This window comes from Balaenoptera ricei, chromosome 16 (assembly GCF_028023285.1).
Source record: "Balaenoptera ricei isolate mBalRic1 chromosome 16, mBalRic1.hap2, whole genome shotgun sequence".
Taxonomy (NCBI): Eukaryota; Metazoa; Chordata; class Mammalia; order Artiodactyla; family Balaenopteridae; genus Balaenoptera; species Balaenoptera ricei.
Window position 1 is genome coordinate 111260172 of NC_082654.1, and position 20366 is coordinate 111280537.

Here is a 20366-nt window from a genome sequence, read left to right on the forward strand (position 1 = left end):
ATATCTTTACCTGTCTCCTTAACAAAATACAATATTGCCTGAGTGATTCAAAGTTATTAGGATTAATAGTGCTATGGAAGTGAAATTAAGTGAATTAAGTGAAACTCAATGTACCTCAGGCTAGCAGTCATTAGGATGCAGTTTGATACAGTGGAAAGAGTGTGGGCTTTGCAACGAGATATAACAGGATTCAAGCGATAGTTCAGCTAGTTAGGTGGCTTAGGTGAATCATTTAATTAGATGAGTGTTCATTTCTGCAACGTAAAATGAGGGTTCAGAACATCTACTTTGCAAGGCTGCTTTAAGGATTAAGTGAGATCATATCCATGATGCACCTAGCATAGTGCCTGCCATATAATAGGTGCTCAATAAATGTTAGTGATAGTTGTACTTGGTGTTGTTATGACTAGGCTAAATGTCCCTAGACTGTTCTCTCACTCCTCCCTTTCTGTAGTCACTTTTTGCTGCTATTACTGAGAAGAAACAGTTTTTTCTCTTCTTGCTATAGCTCTCGAATTTTCTGCTTCTTATATTCTATGTAGGAGGAGACCAGAAAAATCACTCTCATCCTTAGCGCATGGGATATAAGTGAATGCTACTCAAGGTATGGCCTGTGGGCCAGGAGCATGGGATCAGCACCTCTGTGTGACTGTTCGAAATGCACATTCTCAGGCTCCACCCCGGATCTACTGAATCAGAACGTGTGAGGCAGGGGCCCAGGGATCTATGTTTTAACCAGCTCTCCAGGTGATTTTTCAGCAAGCTAAAACTTGAGAAGCACTGATATAAAGTAAACAAGCACTGAATGAACTGCTCAGAGCTCAGGCTTTGTGGCAATAAAACAGCTCCATAGCTCAGAAGTTTTTCCTAGTTATTTCTGGGTTTTGGCTGGAGGAATAAGGTTGCCAAAAGAGACTGTTCAAACGACCTGGAAAAAATGGTGGCATGATTGTACTAGAAAATGTTTCAGAGTGATGCACAATGATTTAAAAAATGACACTTCCTATGAAATTCCAAATAAACTCATTAAAACACAGCCTTAAAATATTATCATAGGGGGCTTTCCTGGTGGCACAGTGGTTGAGAATCTGCCTGCCAATGCAGGGGACACGGGTTCGAGCCCTGGTCTGGGAAGATCCCACATGCCGCGGAGCAACTGGGCCCGTGAGCCACAATTACTGAGCCTGCGCATCTGGAGCCTGTGCTCTGCAACGAGAGGCCGCGATAGTGAGAGGCACGCGCACCGCGATGAAGAGTGGCCCCCGCTTGCCACAACTAGAGAAAGCCCTCGCACAGAAACGAAGACCCAACACAGCCATAAATAAATAAATTTTAAAAAATATATTATAATAAAAGGCCATAAAATGTGCTAGAGAATAACTGAAACACTTCGGGAGAGAAGGAAAACTGGAGGTTAATACCCAGATACTGTGTCCTATCTATCCATGTCTCTATCTTACCGGCCTATTTAATGGTTTGTATTGGAGCTGGAGACAAGAGTAGGTGGGACTAACAGTCTGGGAGAAAGAATGTCTCAGTATGGGAGAGGATGGCAGTCAGGAAAGGAAAAGACATACAGTCAGTTCACGACCAGGAGACATGTACCTAATTTTTCTCTATAAAAATAGAGATGAGGTTGTCTGTTAAGAACAAGCTAGGAAGAGAGAAAAGTACTGTTAGCTTAAAGACTTGAATATACTTGCTACGGAGGTAGAAGAGGCAACTGATTCTGAATATACAGAAAAATTATAGGGCAGCATTAAAAGGCCAACTATGCCACAGACCCTTTTAATGGCAGGAATTCTAAGCAGCGTGAGGATGGTTAGATTGAGGAAAGGTTTGACTTTTTCAGGTCAAGCGTGCTAAAAGGCCAAGAGGACAAGGAAAATGAAGAAATAAAATTATTGGCTGCTGGGATCTAGGCTGGAAGGGGAAAACAGGCAGAGGGAACTTGGGAGGATGACAAAGAAACCAGAAGGATAGGAAGTTGTCATAAAGAGTGGGAGACTAGAGTTTTAGGGGTGGGAAGCGTTCTTTGATGGTGTCTAAGACAGATGCAAGCAGACTGGTAGATAAAGTAGAGGGGACGGTCCCCAGGGTCAAGGCTGGAGTATGGATGGCCACTCACATGGCAAGTGAAGTTGTCTAGAATGAGCTCAGGTGGAAAGGAGCAGTAAGCCAAACAAAGCTTTTGAAGAAAATGGGAAAATAAATCAGAAGCTTAATGAAAGACAAATGCCTATGATAGAAGGGGAGAGAGAATTCCAGAGCAAGACAGCAGGAGCCTCATCCACTCCCTAAGTCCTCCTGAGAGTCACTTGTTATCCTGAGTGTGAGTTACTGATATCAGAAAGTAGTGAAATGGATTCCTTAAACATATTCTATTATTTTTAAGTTCAGCCTTCCATTTATTTATTCTGAATATCAGGTTGTATTATGCTGCTAAAACATGTACAATTTACTTATCTATTAAATATTCAGAACTAAATACAGAAGGGTTATACTTTCATCATTGTCTTTGTTTGTCTGTTTACCTTCAGGTGGTGAAGCAGTGAAACCAGATGGGCTTATTACCATAAATCCAGGGCTAGTAACAGACTTTCCTCCACTGCTAGAATGCCTCAGGTACATGATTGACTGTACTTTCTCCTGAAAGATCTTGCCATCTAGGATCAAAAAAAGTTTTCAGACAATTTTAAAGAAGGATAAAACAAAACTATAACTTTAAAAGCAAATCGTTAAATACAAATGTTTACAAAAAGATGTTCAAAGCAAAAAGAAAAAACAGCATCCTTTATAATAATGCACATTTGATACGTGAGGACACTCTACAACTTCTTACTCTAGATTCTTTTGTTGACTATTACTAGCCACATTAACTTCTATTTTCTTTGAATTCTAACTGTATTTATAGTTATTCCTATAGTTGAGCAGCTAACTGTTCACTTTTTATATGCTAATATGATCTCTCCAAGGAGACTGTTCATCAATTCATTCCTTGATGGAAAGGCTGTGTCTTCTCTATTTTCACACAGCCCCAATATGACTCCAAAGTTGATACCTCCAGTTTAATCTTCCTTTTTGAGCTTCATATTTCTAAATTCAACTGCTTGATTTTTTAAATGCACCACAAATGCAACAAATCTAAATGTGAGTCATCCTTCTACCCTAAATTCACTCCTGTGTTGCTCTCTGGTTCCTTTGGTAGAAGTACCCATTTCCCATGCAGGATCCAGGAGCCACCCTTGACCACAACCTTTCCTTTACCCATTGTCAAGTCAGTCTCCAGGTTCCATTGACTTTATTTCTGTTTCTGGAACTCTTCTCATCCTTAGCATAGCGCTATAAGGCAGGCTCTTATCCCCCTCACCTGGATTATTACCTCAGACTTCTAAATGGTATCCGTGATGGACCTCTGGTCACCCTCAAATCCTCATAGCTACCAGCCTTCTCTCTATCAAATGTCAATCTCTGCTTAAAACCTTCCAGTGGCTTTCTGCTGCCTCCTTACCGCTACAAGAATCTCCATGACCTGTCTCCACACCCTTCTACCAGCCTTTTTGCTTGTATTATACTTCAGCAAAACCAAGCTGTTCGCTTTGCCTGAAAGGCCCCTCCCTTCCACTCCTACTCAGCCTTTAGACTCAGAGCAGGTGTCACCACCTCCAGGAAATATCCCCTCGCCATGCTCTATGCTACCCAAAATGAAATATTGACATCGCTGTGCTTTCCACATGGTATACTTACCTGTTTATGTCTCTCTCCCCTCTACTAGACTGTAAACTCCTTAAGGGAGGCGACCACATTTTACCCATCGTTGCAACAACCCTGTGCTACCAGAATCTTGGCATTGCTTTATTCACTAAATGTTAGCTGAACCTAACACAAAGTCATGCTGTATAATTTCACTTGGATTTTTACTGCGGCGGAATCATTTTATTCACTTATTATATTGCTTAAAATGGCTGTTGCACAACCAGCTTCCCTCTCTAAATTTACTATCTAGCTTTCTCACAGGTATACTCTTGCTTGCTTTCTTACCACATCACCTTTTCCTAGTTCTTTTAAAACTCTGATTCTTCCATCTTTCTTTTACACTGAGATTACTCTTTCTTGTTCCACCCTCTGAATAGTATTATCACCAACAGTTCCATCCTTAGCTTCCTTTTTCCTTCTCTCTCTCTCCACACTTTTCTTCAGTGGTCTCATCTGTTCCCAGAGCTTCAACTCACTTCTATGCAGGTGGTTTCTCTATACTGAATTTTACTGTAATAATTTACTTACATTGTATTCCTTGGCTCAAAACAAACACAACAAAACAAAATCCTTCAATTACCCACAACTAGAATACAAGTTCAAATTATCTGACCTTACATTCAAGGACTCGTTTAATATGAGCTTGGGTGGGGTAGAATAAATGATGGTCCCAAACTATATTTATGGTATTATTTCTCACTACTCCTTTATAAATCCCCTATATTAGGTAAAATTCATTATTCTTTATTTTCTCTTTCTATTTTTCCTCCCTTTAAGTCATTCTCTTCACCTGGAATGCTAATTCTCCAATCTACCTATTAAATTTTACTTAAATTCTGCAATGCCCATGGCAGATATTAATCTATTAAATCTCTCTCCATACCTGTCTGATGAAACCCTAACTCTTCTGAAATCTAATTAGTTCTTCTTTTGCATCTCTTACGTACTTACCAGATATTGTTTCTTATTATAATTATTTCAGCATATATATCTCCCCTTGCCTCTTGGCATTTAAGCCCTCTGAAGGCAGAGACTATGTCTGGTTCATTTTATGGCACTCTGCCCTGTCCCAATCCCAGTGTGTAATTAGTTTCTAGCACAGAGGCCATTCAATATATATCAAACAAACACAAATCAAGCGGGAAGGAAGAAACAAAAGTGGAAACAGCCAAGACCTAACAAAAATGATCATACCTACCTATGTGCAAAGAAAAGTAGAAGCCTGCAGGGTTATGGCAAACGTAAGTATTGGTAGGAGGGTGAGCTGCTAAAAGGAAACTGAAGACGGCTGCCAATAATTCCAGATCTGGAGGAGACCCAAGGACTTCTGCTATAATTTTCACAAATGATCTACAAACCTCTCGGGGCATGGATGTAAGCTGCCCCTCTTTGTGTTCCTGAAAAAAATAAACACTCTCTTTAGATTTAAAGAGAACTGTCAACTTAACTAACATTTCTCACTGAAGCAAGATAATTCTGTTTAAGATAGAACTGTGTTGGTTTACTACTCCAGACTGACCATATTTACCATACGATTGAGTTGTTATTTCTCAATTCAAGCAACCCTGCTATTAAAATTCATTAAAACCAATGTCCCCATATAAATGTTAGCTACTATTAGTACTCTTTTTTTTTTTTTTTAAAGATTGATTGATTGATTGATTGCTATGTTGGGTCTTCGTTTCTGTGCTAGGGCTTTCTCCAGTTGTGGCAAGCGGGGGCCAATCTTCATCGCGGTGCGCGGGCCTCTCACTATCGTGGCCTCTCTTGTTGCGGAGCACAGGCTCCAGACGCGCAGGCTCAGTAGCTGTGGCTCACGGGCCTAGTTGCTCCGCGACATGTGGGATCTTCCCAGACCAGGGCGCGAACCCGTGTCCCCTGCATTAGCAGGCAGACTCTCAACCACGGCACCACCAGGGAAGCCCCCTATTAGTACTCTTATCACTACTACTACTACTACTTCTGCTACTACTATGGGTTCAGAAGGGAAATTTTTTGACAGGCAAAACTGATTACATGAATACACTATGTTCCAGTCTACAAAGTTATTTCTCACAACAGCTCTGAGAGGTTTTATCCATCATTTCTAGAATACGGAGGCCCAAAGTGGTTATATGACTAACTTAAACCACATAGAAAACATGTCAGAGTAGTGCAGCCATTAACTCAAACTCAGACATCTGATCTCTTTCTACTGCAACATCTACTGCCTGGAATAATGAGACTTGGCAGAATGCCAAGTAATTACCAAAAATAAAGCCGGATATAAATAAACTATTTATATTCTCCAACCCCAACCTCCCCAACAGGCAGCAGCTGGCCTCTAGATCAAGGCTACCAGAGGTAAACCTCCTCACGTTTCCTGTCTGTCCAAATATACAATATATCTCTACATCCACTCTTCTTCATCTGCTCTTGTGTACTGGTCAATCAGAAAACGTAAAATCTAGATGTTAACTTTGACACAGTTTAGTCTTACTACCTCAGATTTAAGAAGAGAACACCGAGTCTACAAAAGTAAGCACAAAACCCCTTTGTCAAGATCTCACAATGGCCAAGTGGCCAAGCCAAGACAAGAATACAGGTGTCCCAACGTGCAATTCAGCGTTATTTCTCCCACAGCCATTTGTCTTTTTTCTAAATCGCACCCCTTGTGACTTCCCAACCTCAATTATTCATTCCTAAGTTCATCCCAGCTTATGTTTCTTCAATCTTGCCCTCTCCACTGACTTCTTACAAATAGTCACTGGTAACCTATCTCATTAAAAAAAAAAAAATCCCTTAACTTGACCTGTTGGGAAGCTTTTGTTAACATTCTGTTTCTCTTTTCTTTTGCTGCTGGACTTTTTAATAAAAACACTTTTAAATTCTCACTGCTTCCAATGATCCACCACACATGCTGCCTAAAGTCCCCAGAAATCTGGTTCTTGCTGTCTTCACTCCGCTGAAATCTTATAAGCCATTAAGAATTTCCAAGTTGATGGCCTTTTGTCTGTCCACATTTTCTTGGAACTTTCTACCTTATTTGGTTCTAGAGACCACCTCTGTCTGGGCAGGTTCTCTTCCCTCTGCCCACCCTTGGCTTTCACTTTGCTGGGCTTCCTGGTACTTCTTTATCTTTTCAACTACTTTTTTTTTTTTTGGACTATTCTTTCTATATCACTCTCAACAGCTCCTTTTTCCTGTTTCATGCCCTGAAAATGGATATTTTCTGAGATGCAAACCTCAACTCCCTATGATCCTTTCACTACATTTGTGTATCTTGTAGTGCTTGTCTATCCCCATGGCTTCACGAACACATCAATGCAAACAAGTTCTACTCTCTCCCCAGCTCCAATCTTGCACATCCAAGTGCCTGGCGGTCAGTGTCGCTGAGCATCCCACCGTAATCTCACGTGCAGAATGCTCAAGTCTTGCTCAATTCATGTTCAATACTGCTTTCTTTGATGATACAATCATTCTTCTGGTCTCCCAGCTTGAAATTTTACATTATATATTTGACTTCTTTTGCAGCTTCTATTTAAACAGAATCAAGCCCTATTAATTGCCGTTACATCTCCTCCATTATTTGCTCCTTACTTTTGTTTGTTGAATTGTATTTTTAATACAGCAGGTTCTTATTAGTTCTCTATTTTATACATATTAGTGTACATATGTCAATCCCAATCTCCCAATTCATCCCACCCCCCCGCACTTCCCCCACTTGGTGTCCATACGTTTGTTCTCTACATCTGTGTCTCTATTTCTGCCTTGCAAACCAGTTCATCTGTACCATTTTTCTAGATTCCACATATGCGTTAATATACGATATTTGTTTTTCTCTTTCTGACTTACTTCACTCTGTATGACAGTCTCTAGGTCCATCCACGTCTCTACAAATGACCCAATTTCGTTCCTTTTTATAGCTGAGTAATATTCCATTGTACATATGTGCCACATCTTCTTCATCCATTCATCTGTCAATAGGCATTTTGGTTGCTTCCATGACCTGGCTATTATAAATAGTGTTGCAATGAACATTGGGGTGCATGTGTCTTTTTAAATTATGGTTTGCTCTGGGTATGTGCCCTGTAGTGGGATTGCTGGGTCATATGGTAGTTCTGTTTTTGTTTTTTAAGGAAACTCCATACTGTTCTCCATAGTGGCTGTATCAATTTACACTCCCACCAACAGTGCAATAGCGTTCCCTTTTCTCCACACCCTCTTCAGCATTTGTTGTTTGCAGATTTTCTGATGATGCCCATTCTGACTGGTGTGAGGTGATACCTCATTGTAGTTTTGATTTGCATTTCTCTAATAATTAGTGATGTTGAGCAGCTTTTCATGTGCTTCTTGGCCATCTGTATGTCTTCTTTGGAGAACTGTCTATTTAGGTCTTCTGCCCATTTTTTGATTGGGTTGTTTGTTTTTTTAATATTGAGTTGCATGAGCTGTTTTATATATTTTGGAGATTAATCTTTTGTCCGTTGATTCATTTGCAAATATTTTCTCCCATTCTGAGGGTTGTCTTTTCATCTTGCTTATAGTTTCCTTTGCTGTGCAAAAGCTTTTAAGTTTCATTACGTCCCATTTGTTTATTTTTGCTTTTATTTCCATTACTCTAGGAGGTGGGTCAAAAAAGATCTTGCTGTGATTTCTGTCAAAGAGTGTTCTTCCTATGTTTTCCTCTAAGAGTTTTATAGTGTCCGGTGTCTTACATTTAGGTCTTTAATCCATATTGAGTTTATTTTTGTGTATGGTGTTAGGAAGTGTTCTAATTTCATTCTTTTACATGTAGCTGTCCAGTTTTCCCAGCACCGCTTATTGAAGAGGCTGTCTTTTCTCCATTGTATATCCTTGCCTCCTTTGTCATAGATTAGTTGACCAAGGTGCGTGGGTTTATCTCTGGGCTTTCTATCCTGTTCCATTGATCTATATTTCTGTTTTTGTTCCGGTACTATATTGTCTTGATTACTGTAGCTTCGTAGTATAGTTTGAAGTCAGGGGGTCTAATTCCTCCAGCTCCGTTGTTTTTCCCTCAAGACTGCTTTGGCTGCTCCTTACTGTTACACTCCCATTTTAAATCTCCTACAGGTTCTTTACACTGTACTCATGGACTAATGAGACTACCTCACAACCAATATACTGCCAATTTATTAATCTTCCTTAACTACACTCAAATACCTTAAAGGCAAAGACTAAGTTCCATTCTTTATATACTTCTCACAATACCTAACATAAAGCTATCGTTAATAAATAACTGTTAACTTGACAAACAGGCTCTCTGAATAAAGAAGGGTGAAGAAATATACTTTCATTAAAAGAAATTGGTACCTGAATTTTTCTAGCATTTTTATAAATAAAATGGAAGTCAGAATACTTATTGAAATCTCCAAGTTGATAAGTGTCACTTTTCTGACATGGAAAGACTGAATAAGAACTTCACACTGTCATATGAACTCACTTAAAACTGGCCAACGAGTTTCAAAATGGATAGACAAAGAAAGTGAGTTAGAGGAAAACTGACCCATAGGTGATACATAAAACATTCAGTAAACAAGGGGTCTGAGAGATCACTGTATTGTATTCCTGAAGATAACAGTCTCATTTACCACAGGGGCCAAGAAAGGCATTAAATGTTTTTGTTTTGCTTTTTTCACAATTCATTCATTCAAAAATTATTTATTGTGTGCTTATGTGTTTCAGGTACTGGGATTACAGTGTGATCAACAAACTGTAACAACCTTATCCCTGCCCTCAGGAAGTTTGCTGAGAGAAATAAACCATAATGTCCTAAATGACATAAAACTAACAAATCGTATATGGGCAGAGTGAGAGTAAGTGCAGGAAGGAGAAAGGGTTAATTTAGACAGAAAGGGCAGGGAAGGCTTCTCTCAGGAAGGTGATTTTAAGTTGAGGCACAAAGGATAAGCAGGAGTTGGCCAGATGAAAAGAATGGGATGGATAACTTTTCAGTCGGAAAGAACATCACATACCCTGCGGTGGGAAAGAGGCTCACTTGCTTAAGGAAGGGAAACAAGGCTGGGGGTGGGGTGGGCCTGCAGCGGTATAAGATGCTGCTGGAGCGGTGGCTAGATCCTACAAGCCTTCTTACAGAAGTTGTCACAGATTTTGGATTTTATCCCAAGTACAATAAGAAGCCAGTAGTGCAACTGAAACAAAGGCATTTAAAACAAAGAAACGATTACTGATCCCATGGAACATCTGTCCTTATCTGACTTGATAGAGTTCTAATATATGCCTCAGACCCTGAAAAATCAAACTAACTTGAAAAATAGTTCAATACACCAACCAAGCTAAAACCAGACACCTGTGAAGGCAGAGAAAGTAACTGAACTAGAAGCCAGGCCGCAGCACAGGCCCTACAACATGACTGGTGAAGTTAGTGCCACTTTTTGATATAATTTTTTTTTTTAACAAATTTATTTATTTTATTTATTTATTTTTGGTGCATTGGGTCTTCGTTGCTGCTCGCGGGCCTTCTCCAGTTACGACGAGCAGGGGCCACTCTTCGTTGCGGTGCACGGGCCTCTCACTGCGGTGGCCTCTCTCGTTGCGGAGCACGGGCTCTAGGCACGCAGGCTTCAGTAACTGTGGCACGCAGGCTCGGCAGTTGCGGCTCACGGGCTCCAGAGCGCAGGCTCAGCAGCTGTGGCGCAGGGGCCCAGCTGCTCCGCAGCGTGTGGGATCTTCCCGGACCAGGGCTCGAACCCACATCCCCTGCATTGGCAGGTGGGCTCTCAACCACTGCGCCACCAGGGAAGCCCTGATATAACATTTTTGATATATTTTCAGTATACTAATTCTAGTACATATAACAGATCTTCAACAAATACGCACTTATTAAAACAACACATACTGGTACTTGTTATTGAAGGAATATGGAACAAGTTAAAATATCACTACTGTTGATGTCCAAGAGACTACAAAATTATTATTTTACCCCAACATAAGGAAATATCTCCGGAATTTAGAAGTTTTTCTTTTGTAACTGAGTTAGGAAAGGTCAAGCTACAAGAGGCAGGGGTTAAAAAACTCCGATACTATCAGCTGAAAGAAGGGATCCTGGAAAGCAGGGCAGACAGAAAATAACCTCGCTGAAAGTCCCTCAAAAATCTGAGTCCATAGCGTTGAGTTATTAAACAGAAATCATCGCAGAAAATATCTCCAGAAGTAAAGTTACATGAAAAGTACCTGCAAAACCTGGCAAGTCAGTAGAAAGTGATGCACCACTCGAGCTTTCAGTAACTGCTTAATATTAAACATCTGCTGCTGGTGATCTGCTCTGAGGAGGACTTCTAGGGCTGCCAGCAGAGTTCCCCAAACACCTTGCTGAGAAAAGAAACACATACCAATTAGCACAGAGTTACTTAAAAACATGCTGCATGCTTTTTAGAAGACATGCAATACATCAGTTTAACACTGTGTATATACTCAGGGTCAAAGATTAAATTTGTCTGAAAAAGTAAATCTTAAAATTTATTCCCAGACTATTATTTTTTTTAACAATAGGTCATTTCTAAATACTTATACTGAATGCAATATTGCGTTAGGTGCTTTACTATATTAACTTTTCCGTGGCATTAAATGATATACAGTATTTTCAAAAGATGAATTATCTTGGGGGATTTATTTATTATAAAGAAACACATGAGGGGGCTTCCCTGGTGGCGCAGTGGTTGAGAATTCTCCTGCCAATTCAGGGGACACCGATTCAATCCCTGGTCTGGGAAGATCACACATGCCGTGGAGCAACTAAACCTGTGCACCACAACGAGTGAGCCTGTACTCTAGAGCCCATGAGCCACAACTACTGAGCCCGTGTGCCACAACTACTGAAGCCTGTGCGCCAAGAGCCCATGCTCCACAACAAGAGAAGCCACCGCAATGAGAAGGATGCACACCGCAAGGAAGAGTAGCCCCCGCTCACCGCAACTAGAGAAAGCCCACACACAGCAACGAAGACCCAACACAGCCAAAAATAAATAAATTTATAAAAAGAAAAAGAAACACATGAAACACATTATCAATATTAACTATTTACAAATAATTTATTTTCAAAGAGTATTATTAAAAATGTACAGATTTCAATGCTAATTTCTGTATGCAGCATTTAATCAAATAATTTTAGAACAAGATGTACTAAATTGAAAAATAAGTTAGACAATGTAGAAATTCTGCATTTTGGATTAATTTACTTTCAAGTCCAAATAATAGAATTCTCTGCACAATTACTAAGTGTGCGGTTTCAAACAGCAGTTAGCATCCTTTTGAGGTGCTTTAAAATGCTTCTCCCATACTGAATCCATCTTAAATTATCCACAGTAATAGAGAAAAAGGAATCTTACATAGATAACTACTGAAAGATAATCTTCACCTCATTTTATTAGCCCAAATAACCTTTCAACAAAGTCATTAACAAAAAGCAAAATTAACTGCCTTGGGTTGCAGGTCTTGCTGTTTTTCTTGCCATTATCAATGGAAATGAATAATGAAAAGGCCAAGGAATTGATAGACTTAATCATACTATTCTAACGAGGCCTCTCTCTTTATAAGACAGGGCCAAGGTGCCCTGAGAGAAAAAGACATGAAAACTGGAAGACGAGGCAGGCCAAGTGTGAAAACTTGATTCAGGCCTGAAAAATAGTACTAAAATAGAGCAGTGCCAAAGCAAACAGACAACCAGCAACAAAAACAAAACAACTCAGCTAAAAAAATAATTAGGAAAGAAAATCTTATTTCAAACCCATAGAAGTATTTGTGTATATCACTTTTGAATTCAACAAAAATTTTTTTGTTTTTTAATCACACTGTTTTTTAATGCTCAAATTAGCATCCTCTTTTGAAACACTAAAATAGCTGTCCAATTTTTAGTTAAGATTTGTTCTTCCAATCTACAACTGAGCTATTTCTTTATTACATGTTTATATTTATACTGCCTTTGATCCAACTTGTTTGTATTTACTATCACTATGTTTATTTGCTTTCTCTCCCTGAAACATTAAGTGTATTTTTATACATATATATATGTGTGTGTGTGTATACATATATATATATATATATATATATATATATATATATATATATATATATATGGATTTTTTAAATTCTGAAAGTATTTATTCAGAATGAGAAATCACAACAAAATAGAAAGTTTTAGAAACTGACAATACCATAAAACCCAGAAAAAGCAATAGTTAGCTGCCTGACACAGCTCTGTAATACTTTCCCCCTGTGTTTTGCAGGAGCATATTCTTTGACTGCTTCTTCATATAACAATAATTTTGTAATATAATTTTATATAGGAAGAACAAAAAAATAATTGTCTTTCCTCTAGCATGTTTGGTCAAAATTTGTTTTTGTTAATGACAGATTAGAACTGTTTCCTGGGGCTTCCCTGGTGGCGCAGTGGTTGAGAATCTGCCTGCCAATGCAGGGAACACGGGTTCGAGCCCTGGTCTGGGAAGATTCCACATGCCGCGGAGCAACTAGGCTCGTGAGCCACAATTACTGAGCCTGCGCGTCTGGAGCCTGTGCTCCGCAACAAGAGAGGCCGCGATAATGAGAGGCCCGCGCATCCGCGATGAAGAGTGGCCCCCATTTGCCGCAACTAGAGAAAGCCCTCGCACAGAAACGAAGACCCAACACAGCCATAAATAAATAAATTAAATAAATAAATAAACCCCAAAAAAAAGTTAAAAAAAAAAAAAAAGAACTGTTTCCTTCAGCTTCCTAACTCATTATTGATAGTGAGTAAATCTTGGGGGGCTGTTGCCAAATTTGGAAGTAACCAAATTTTTAAAAATTCTAAAGGTACACACTTTGAATTGGTCTTTAATTACATTTGATGATACTGTTGTTATACGCTAAATAACTCTGGACAATCTACAGTCTAAACTAGAACTAAGGAGGCTCTATGAGCCACACCATGAAGACTATGCTTATAACTAGGGCAGAAAGCAAACAGCCCTATATTCATTCCCTGGCTGGGTCCTTGTGAAGACTACCTGATCCATCCAGCTGTTGAGATGCTTTGCCTAGACCTAAGATCAAAGCATGCTCCTTAGCTTATGCCTATCATGAAGCCAAGACTTCATAGCCTTGCCCTGTATACTGATACAGCTCTATGACTTCTGGGTAACATGGCGCTCTTACTCAGAAGTGTGTCTATTTCCCTCTCCTTGACTCGACTCTCCACACTCTTAGCAGGACCCCTTTCAGAGTTTATGGTAAATGCAAGTCTCCAATTGATTCAAATGTTCTCCAGCCGAGTACTGCTCTAGCTACTACCAGCAGCCCAAGCTCTGATCCTGACCCTCCAGATCAGCATTATCCATGGCTGTCTAAAACCTTGCACAGAAATTAATCTCCAGATTTCCATCTACAATTAACATTACATTGAAGCGGTAAATTTGTTCTGTTCTCCAAAAGAATGATTGGATGAATATTTAAAAGTAAATGCCTTTTTGTGCACCAAAGGAAACAATCAACAGAGTGAAAAGGCAACCTACAGAACGGGAGAAAATACTTGCAAACCATAAATGAGATAAGGATTAATATGCATAATATATAAAGAACTCCTATAACTCATTAACAAAAAATCAAATAACCCAGTTAAAAAATGGTCAAAGGACTTGAATGGACATCTCTTCAAAGAAGATATGCAAAGGGCCAATAAGTATATGAAAAGATGCTCATCATCACTAATCATCAGGGAAATAAATGCAAATCAAAACCACAACAAACTATTACCTCATACCCTATAGAATAGGCACTATCAAAAAATAACAATTGTTTGGTGAGAATGTAAAAAATTTGGATCACTTGCACATTGTTGGTAGGATTGTAAAATGGTGCTTCTCTTATGGAAAATAGTATGGAGGTTCCTCAAAGAGTTAAAAATAGAACTACTATATGATTCAGCAATCTTATCTGCATACATATCTAAAATAATTGAAAACAGGATCTCAGAGAGACCTCTGCACATCCATGTTCACTGCAACATAATTCACAATGGCCAACATGTGGAAGCAAGCTAAGTGTGTGTGACAGATGAACAGATAAGAAAATGTGGGATACACATACAATGGGATATTATTCCGTCTTAAAAAAGAAAAAAATCTTGTCATATGCTACAACACAGATGAACCTTGAGGACATAATGCAAAGTCAAATAAGCCAATGACAAAAAGACAAACACTGAATGATTCCACTTGTATTAAGTATCTAATGTAATCAAACTCATAGAAACAGAATGTAGAATGGTGGTTGCCAGGGACTGGGGGCAGGGGAAATGGGGAGCTGTTGTCCAATGGGTAGAGTTTCAGTCCAACAAGATGAAAAAGTTCTAGAGAAGAGCCATACAACAAAGTGTATACAGTTAATACTGTACTGTACACATAAAAATTGTTGAGGGTAAATTCACAAGTGTTTTTTTACCACAAAAATAGTACATGCCTCTGCTTTATTCCATATCCTCCAGTCTAGCAATAGCTCCTCTAGCAGTTTAACATCCTGGATTATAGCATTAGACTCGGCATCCAACTTAAATTCTCCATTCTCACTGATATGAATAATATCTTCACCACAGCAACCTTCAAGAAGGGTCTATGGAAAAATAACATTAATACAAGATGCATCAACAATCAGTTAATCCAAAAATTCAACAGAAATACTAAGCTTTCAACCTCAGCAGTCATAACATTAAATTCAAAGGAAAACTAGTGAATAACTCAGCATTTCACCAAGTATCTTTAACTTGTTTGGTAAAACAATTCAAGTAATGTGAAAATCCCCAAATTTCAAATATTTATAAATGACCATTCAGTTTCAAATACGGGGTAAAAGAAACCACATCCTATTTTTTAAATTCAATGATTCTGTTGGGTTTTAAATTTTTTCCAAGAAGCATTCATGCCACAAATGTATGGATCTTGACAGTTTCAAGAGTTGGGGTTTGGGGGCATGGGAAGAGGCATGGTCTTTTGCCTTAGTACTAGTACCCTCAGAGAGAAATACTTTCACAATGTTACCAAATGCTTTTAGTTAGAAAGGTACTTAAATATATGATGACAGCAGGATCACAGTAAAAGCTAATAAGGCTTTAAGATGCTAACTCTGTAGCAGCACTGCCTAACGGGAACGGCACAGCACTAGGTGTCTGCAGACTAGGTTCTCTTCCATAACTGTGGGAGCTGAAGCAAACAGCGGTCTCTCTGTGGGTTTCACTTTCACTAGTCTACAGAATGAGGGGTCGGCCAAGGAGACATCGCTGGCTAATCAAGATCTAAAAATCTTAATTTTTTTCTTTTTCTCTTCTAAAATGTTTTAAAGGCAATTAAAATGTAATTATTTAAATGATGAAAAACCCAGAAAAGCCTTACTTTGATTAAATATATACTATTGAGTTTCCTTCATTTTCTTCAGGAATAACTGAAACACAAAACTCTATTATTGGAAGACTTTAATGAAGAGGTATCACTGCATATGAAACTCTGAGAATAAGTTTTATGAGAACCTACCTTCAAAATGTGAAAGCCCACAATGCATTTTTGTTTGATCAACACCTGATGAATCATGGAAAGTCCATTACAATTTTCTAATTCATGTATTCTCTGTTGGTTGTATTTAATTAATGAGAGTATAATTCTCAGTGCTAATGCTTGAGTTTCTTCACAGATACTGAGTTCCACAACCTAAAAAAAAGTAGATATATTTTTTCTAATTTGTTGAGATTAAAAATTTAACATGTGTGGTTATCTTCCATTATGTAATATCAACCCATTAGTTTCATTTGAAAGCTTATTTTTTTTATTGCTGACACTGTTTGTAATTACTTAAGAATTGTAAAGAAACAAAACTAAAAAACATAAATTCTCCCCTCACACCAGTCAGACTGGCCATCATCAAAAAATCTACAAACAATAAATGCTGGAGAGGATGTGGAGAAAAGGGAACCCTCTTGCACTGTTAGTGGGAATGTAAATTGATAAACTGATACAGCCACTATGGAGAACAGTATGGAGGTTCCTTAAAAAACTAAAAATAGAAGTACCATATGACCCAGCAATCCCACTACTGGGCATATACCCTGAGGGAACCATAATTCAAAAAGAGTCATGTACCACAGTGTTCATTGCAGCTCTATTTACAATAGCCAAGACATGGAAGCAACTTAAGTGTCCATCGACAGGTGAATGGATAAAGAAGATGTGGCACATATATACAGTGGAATATTACTCAGCCATAAAAAGAAACGAAATTTGAGTTATTTGTAGTGAGGTGGATGGACCCAGAGTCTGTCATACAGAGTGAAGTAAGTCAGAAAGAGAAAAACAAATATCGTATGCTAACACATATAGATGGAACCTAAAAAAAAAAAAAAAAAAAATGGTTCAGAAGAACCTAGGGGCAGGACAGGAATAAAGACACAGACAGAGAGAATGGACTTGAGGACATGGGGAGGGGGAAGGGTAAACTGGGACGAAGTGAGAGAATGGCATGGACATATATACACTACCAAATGTAAAATAGAAAGCTAGTGGGAAGCAGCTGCATAGCACAGGGAGATCAGCTCGGTGCTTTGTGACCACCTAGAGGGGTGCGATAGGGAGGGTGGGAGGGAGATGCAAGAGGCAAGAGATATGGGGATATATGTACATGTATAGCTGATTCACTTTGTTATATAGCAGAGACTAACACAACATTGTAAAGCAATTATACTCCAATAATGATGTTAAAAAAAAATAATGAATACACAGTGCAAAAAACCCCCCATAAATTCCATGTTCATTTGTCTCTTAAATATTCTATAAATTGACTAAAATAACACTGATAACCTTAGAAGTCAGCAGCATTTTATTAGTGATCTGAAATGTCAGCAAAATGCCTCAAATTTTTGATGATTAGTCACTCAACAAACGGGATCTGTGTTCTGTGCTGTGGGAGATGAAGAAGTAATAGGCGTGCTACCTGCCTCCAATGGGGGTCAAATGATAAGATGTACGTATAGAAACTACGGATTGTGAATTGTACTTCGATTCCCCCAGTGCTTTCTGGAAACTACTATATAGAAGAAACACACACCTTATTATGATGATAAAAGGCAAAGAAGAGTGAGACACACTGTGAATGCACGAGAGCATAGAAACTACTTCTGACTGCACTCTGCTTGGGACAGGCAAGCCTACATGGAGAAGATGGCCTGGAGAGAGAGCAAAACCCTGGGAAGCAGGGATAAATGGGTGGCCAAGGGTGGGCCACAGTCAGGAGAGAGGTGAAGACTGGAAGTTCACGGTACATCTAGGAGGATGCAGATTGCCTGTTTGGTTGGATGGTGGACATTAGGCTCAAAAGGCAGGCTATACGTGTAAGGATTTTTTTTTAAATTTATTTTTGGCTGCGTTGGGTCTTCGTTGCTGCGCGCAGGCTTTCTCTAGTTGCAGTGAGCAGGGGCTACTCTTTGTTGTGGTACACGGGTTTCTCATTGCGGTGGCTTCTCTTGTTGTGGAGCATGGGCTCTAGGCACGTGGGCTTCAGTAGTTGTGGCGCGTGGGCTCAGTAGTTGTGGCTCGCGGGCTCAGTAGTTGTGGCTCGCGGGCTCTAGAGCGCAGGCTCAGTAGTTGTGGCGCACGGGCTTAGTTGCTCTGCGGCATGTGAGATCTTCCCGGACCAGGGATCAAACCCCTGTCCCCTGCACTGGCAGGCAGATTCTTAACCACTGCGCCACCAGGGAAGTCTCACGTGTAAGGATTTTAAGGAGACTGAATTTTATTTTTGTAGGAACGGATGGATACTGAACAAAGTTTCTAAGTTTTAAGTGTAAAAACATACTTTAAAAGTCTTATTGGCAAGATCCTATATGTATGCAAGATAAAAAATTAACCATTTTCTCTAGGATCTAGTCACTGTGTAACATTAAACATAACAAAATTATATTCAGTAACTTGATGAAAGAGGAAAAACCGTTTTGAAATTATACAAAGCTGTAAAAGTAGATCACAAAATGCTGATAAGTTAAATGAAAAGCTTTTAATTTTAAAACACTAGGTACTAGATGCAAAAAAAAAGTCTGAAAAAGGAAAAGGAGGAAAGACAGACAGCTTAGAGTATGGCGGGTCAAATGCTAATCAAATATTTATAAGAACAGTAACAATAACAACAAACACTGATATGTCTCTTATTGCAAAATTAATCAAAAGGTTAAAAGAAAGAAGGCCGGTTAGGGAGACAGTATGATAATGTTGCAGAAGTTATACTTAAGGAGAAAATTTTGAGGATGAAAAAAGATCAGGGCTGCTTTAATTAAACAAGGATACAGACCACAAGGAAGTAGAAATGATTTGTACAGAAGAGAGACCATTTGTACCCCTATTTGGATTTTACCAATCCCTGAAACAGTCACATATACTATTGACTGCCTACTCTGCATCAGGAAAGATATCATGCTGGCCCTCAGATGACTAAATAGCACAGATAATTCAACATGTTTCTCTAAAACAGTACCTATGGCATGAGTCAAAATTTTTGTATTTCTCCTTCGCTTTAAATAAACTTCAAACCTGAACAAATTATTTTTGTACTTATTTGACCTTTTTTTTCCCCATGCATCTGGAAGCTTCAAGGGGAAAAACAAGTTTCACAAACATTATTTTAAGGAATACATTTCTTCCATATTTTTACTATGGTATGCTTTTCTTTTTTCTCATTGGCAATTTTAAATCTTGTACATTTAACACTTAATTATTCTAATTGCATTTCTGGATAATAGGAAACTTCTAAAATCTTCATAAATTAAAAAGAAATTTTAAGCAAAAATTACCTGTGGCAGAAACTTTGATGACATTTTAAACAATATGTGCTTTTTTAATCTTAAAAGTTTAATATAGTTGATATATAGCTTTATTTGTATTCGAAAAGAAATCCTAAAATGTATCAATAATAAAGAGGTAGTTTCTCTTTAAATAAAATTATAAGCAGTGATTCTTACCCTAGCAAAGAGAAAGACAAATATACCAGTTCCACCAATCTCGTGCAGAATGCCTTGAAGGGTTTTACATTCAGTGGGTTGGAGATTCTTTAGATGATAAGGTTCTAATAAGATGCTGTGAACTTCTTTTGAGCTGAAGGGTCTTTGAGAGAGTTGGGTTCTCATTTGGCCTTTAAGTCTAATAACTGGCTCGTAGATGGTGTACTGAGCAGGGCAGTAAGTGGTATACACAACTGAAAGATTTTCCTGAAACACAAATATTGTCCTTCAGTAACTAAACAAAGTTTAAAAAGTAAGTTATTAACTAGCAAATGAATATTTCAAAGTGAAAAGACAACCAACAAATCTTTTTCTTTGTTTTAAAAAAGAGAGACACTACACTAAACAAAGATGGACATGAGAAGCAAGACAGCTCCCCACAAAGGAAAAGATCAGTTTCATTTAGCAGTGATCAATATGTGTAAACCACATCAAGGCTGAGAAAAGTTCCACCTTTGATCTTTTGAGAATAAACATGAAATTATACCTATTATCACCGATAACAACAAGCCCATACCACACTCATTGCATGTCAGGCACTGTTCTATGCATTTATAAATATTAACCAATCTTTACAACCCTA

General features: G+C 38.6%; 1 protein-coding gene across 6 annotated transcripts in view; it reads right to left on the reverse strand.

Annotated features, from left to right (window-relative positions):
- The window catches only part of LYST (lysosomal trafficking regulator), a 202393-nt gene that overhangs the window by 90128 nt on the left and 91899 nt on the right, over positions 1-20366 (reverse strand). For all 6 annotated transcript variants that reach the window (XM_059899076.1, XM_059899079.1, XM_059899078.1 and 3 more), the window contains exons 17-22: positions 19745-19990; positions 16278-16451; positions 15214-15363; positions 10951-11088; positions 4955-5153; positions 2535-2666 (exon numbers count right to left, since the gene is read on the reverse strand). In XM_059899076.1, the coding sequence (XP_059755059.1) occupies positions 2535-2666; positions 4955-5153; positions 10951-11088; positions 15214-15363; positions 16278-16451; positions 19745-19990 (1039 nt within the window). The remainder of the gene's footprint in view (positions 1-2534; positions 2667-4954; positions 5154-10950; positions 11089-15213; positions 15364-16277; positions 16452-19744; positions 19991-20366) is intronic.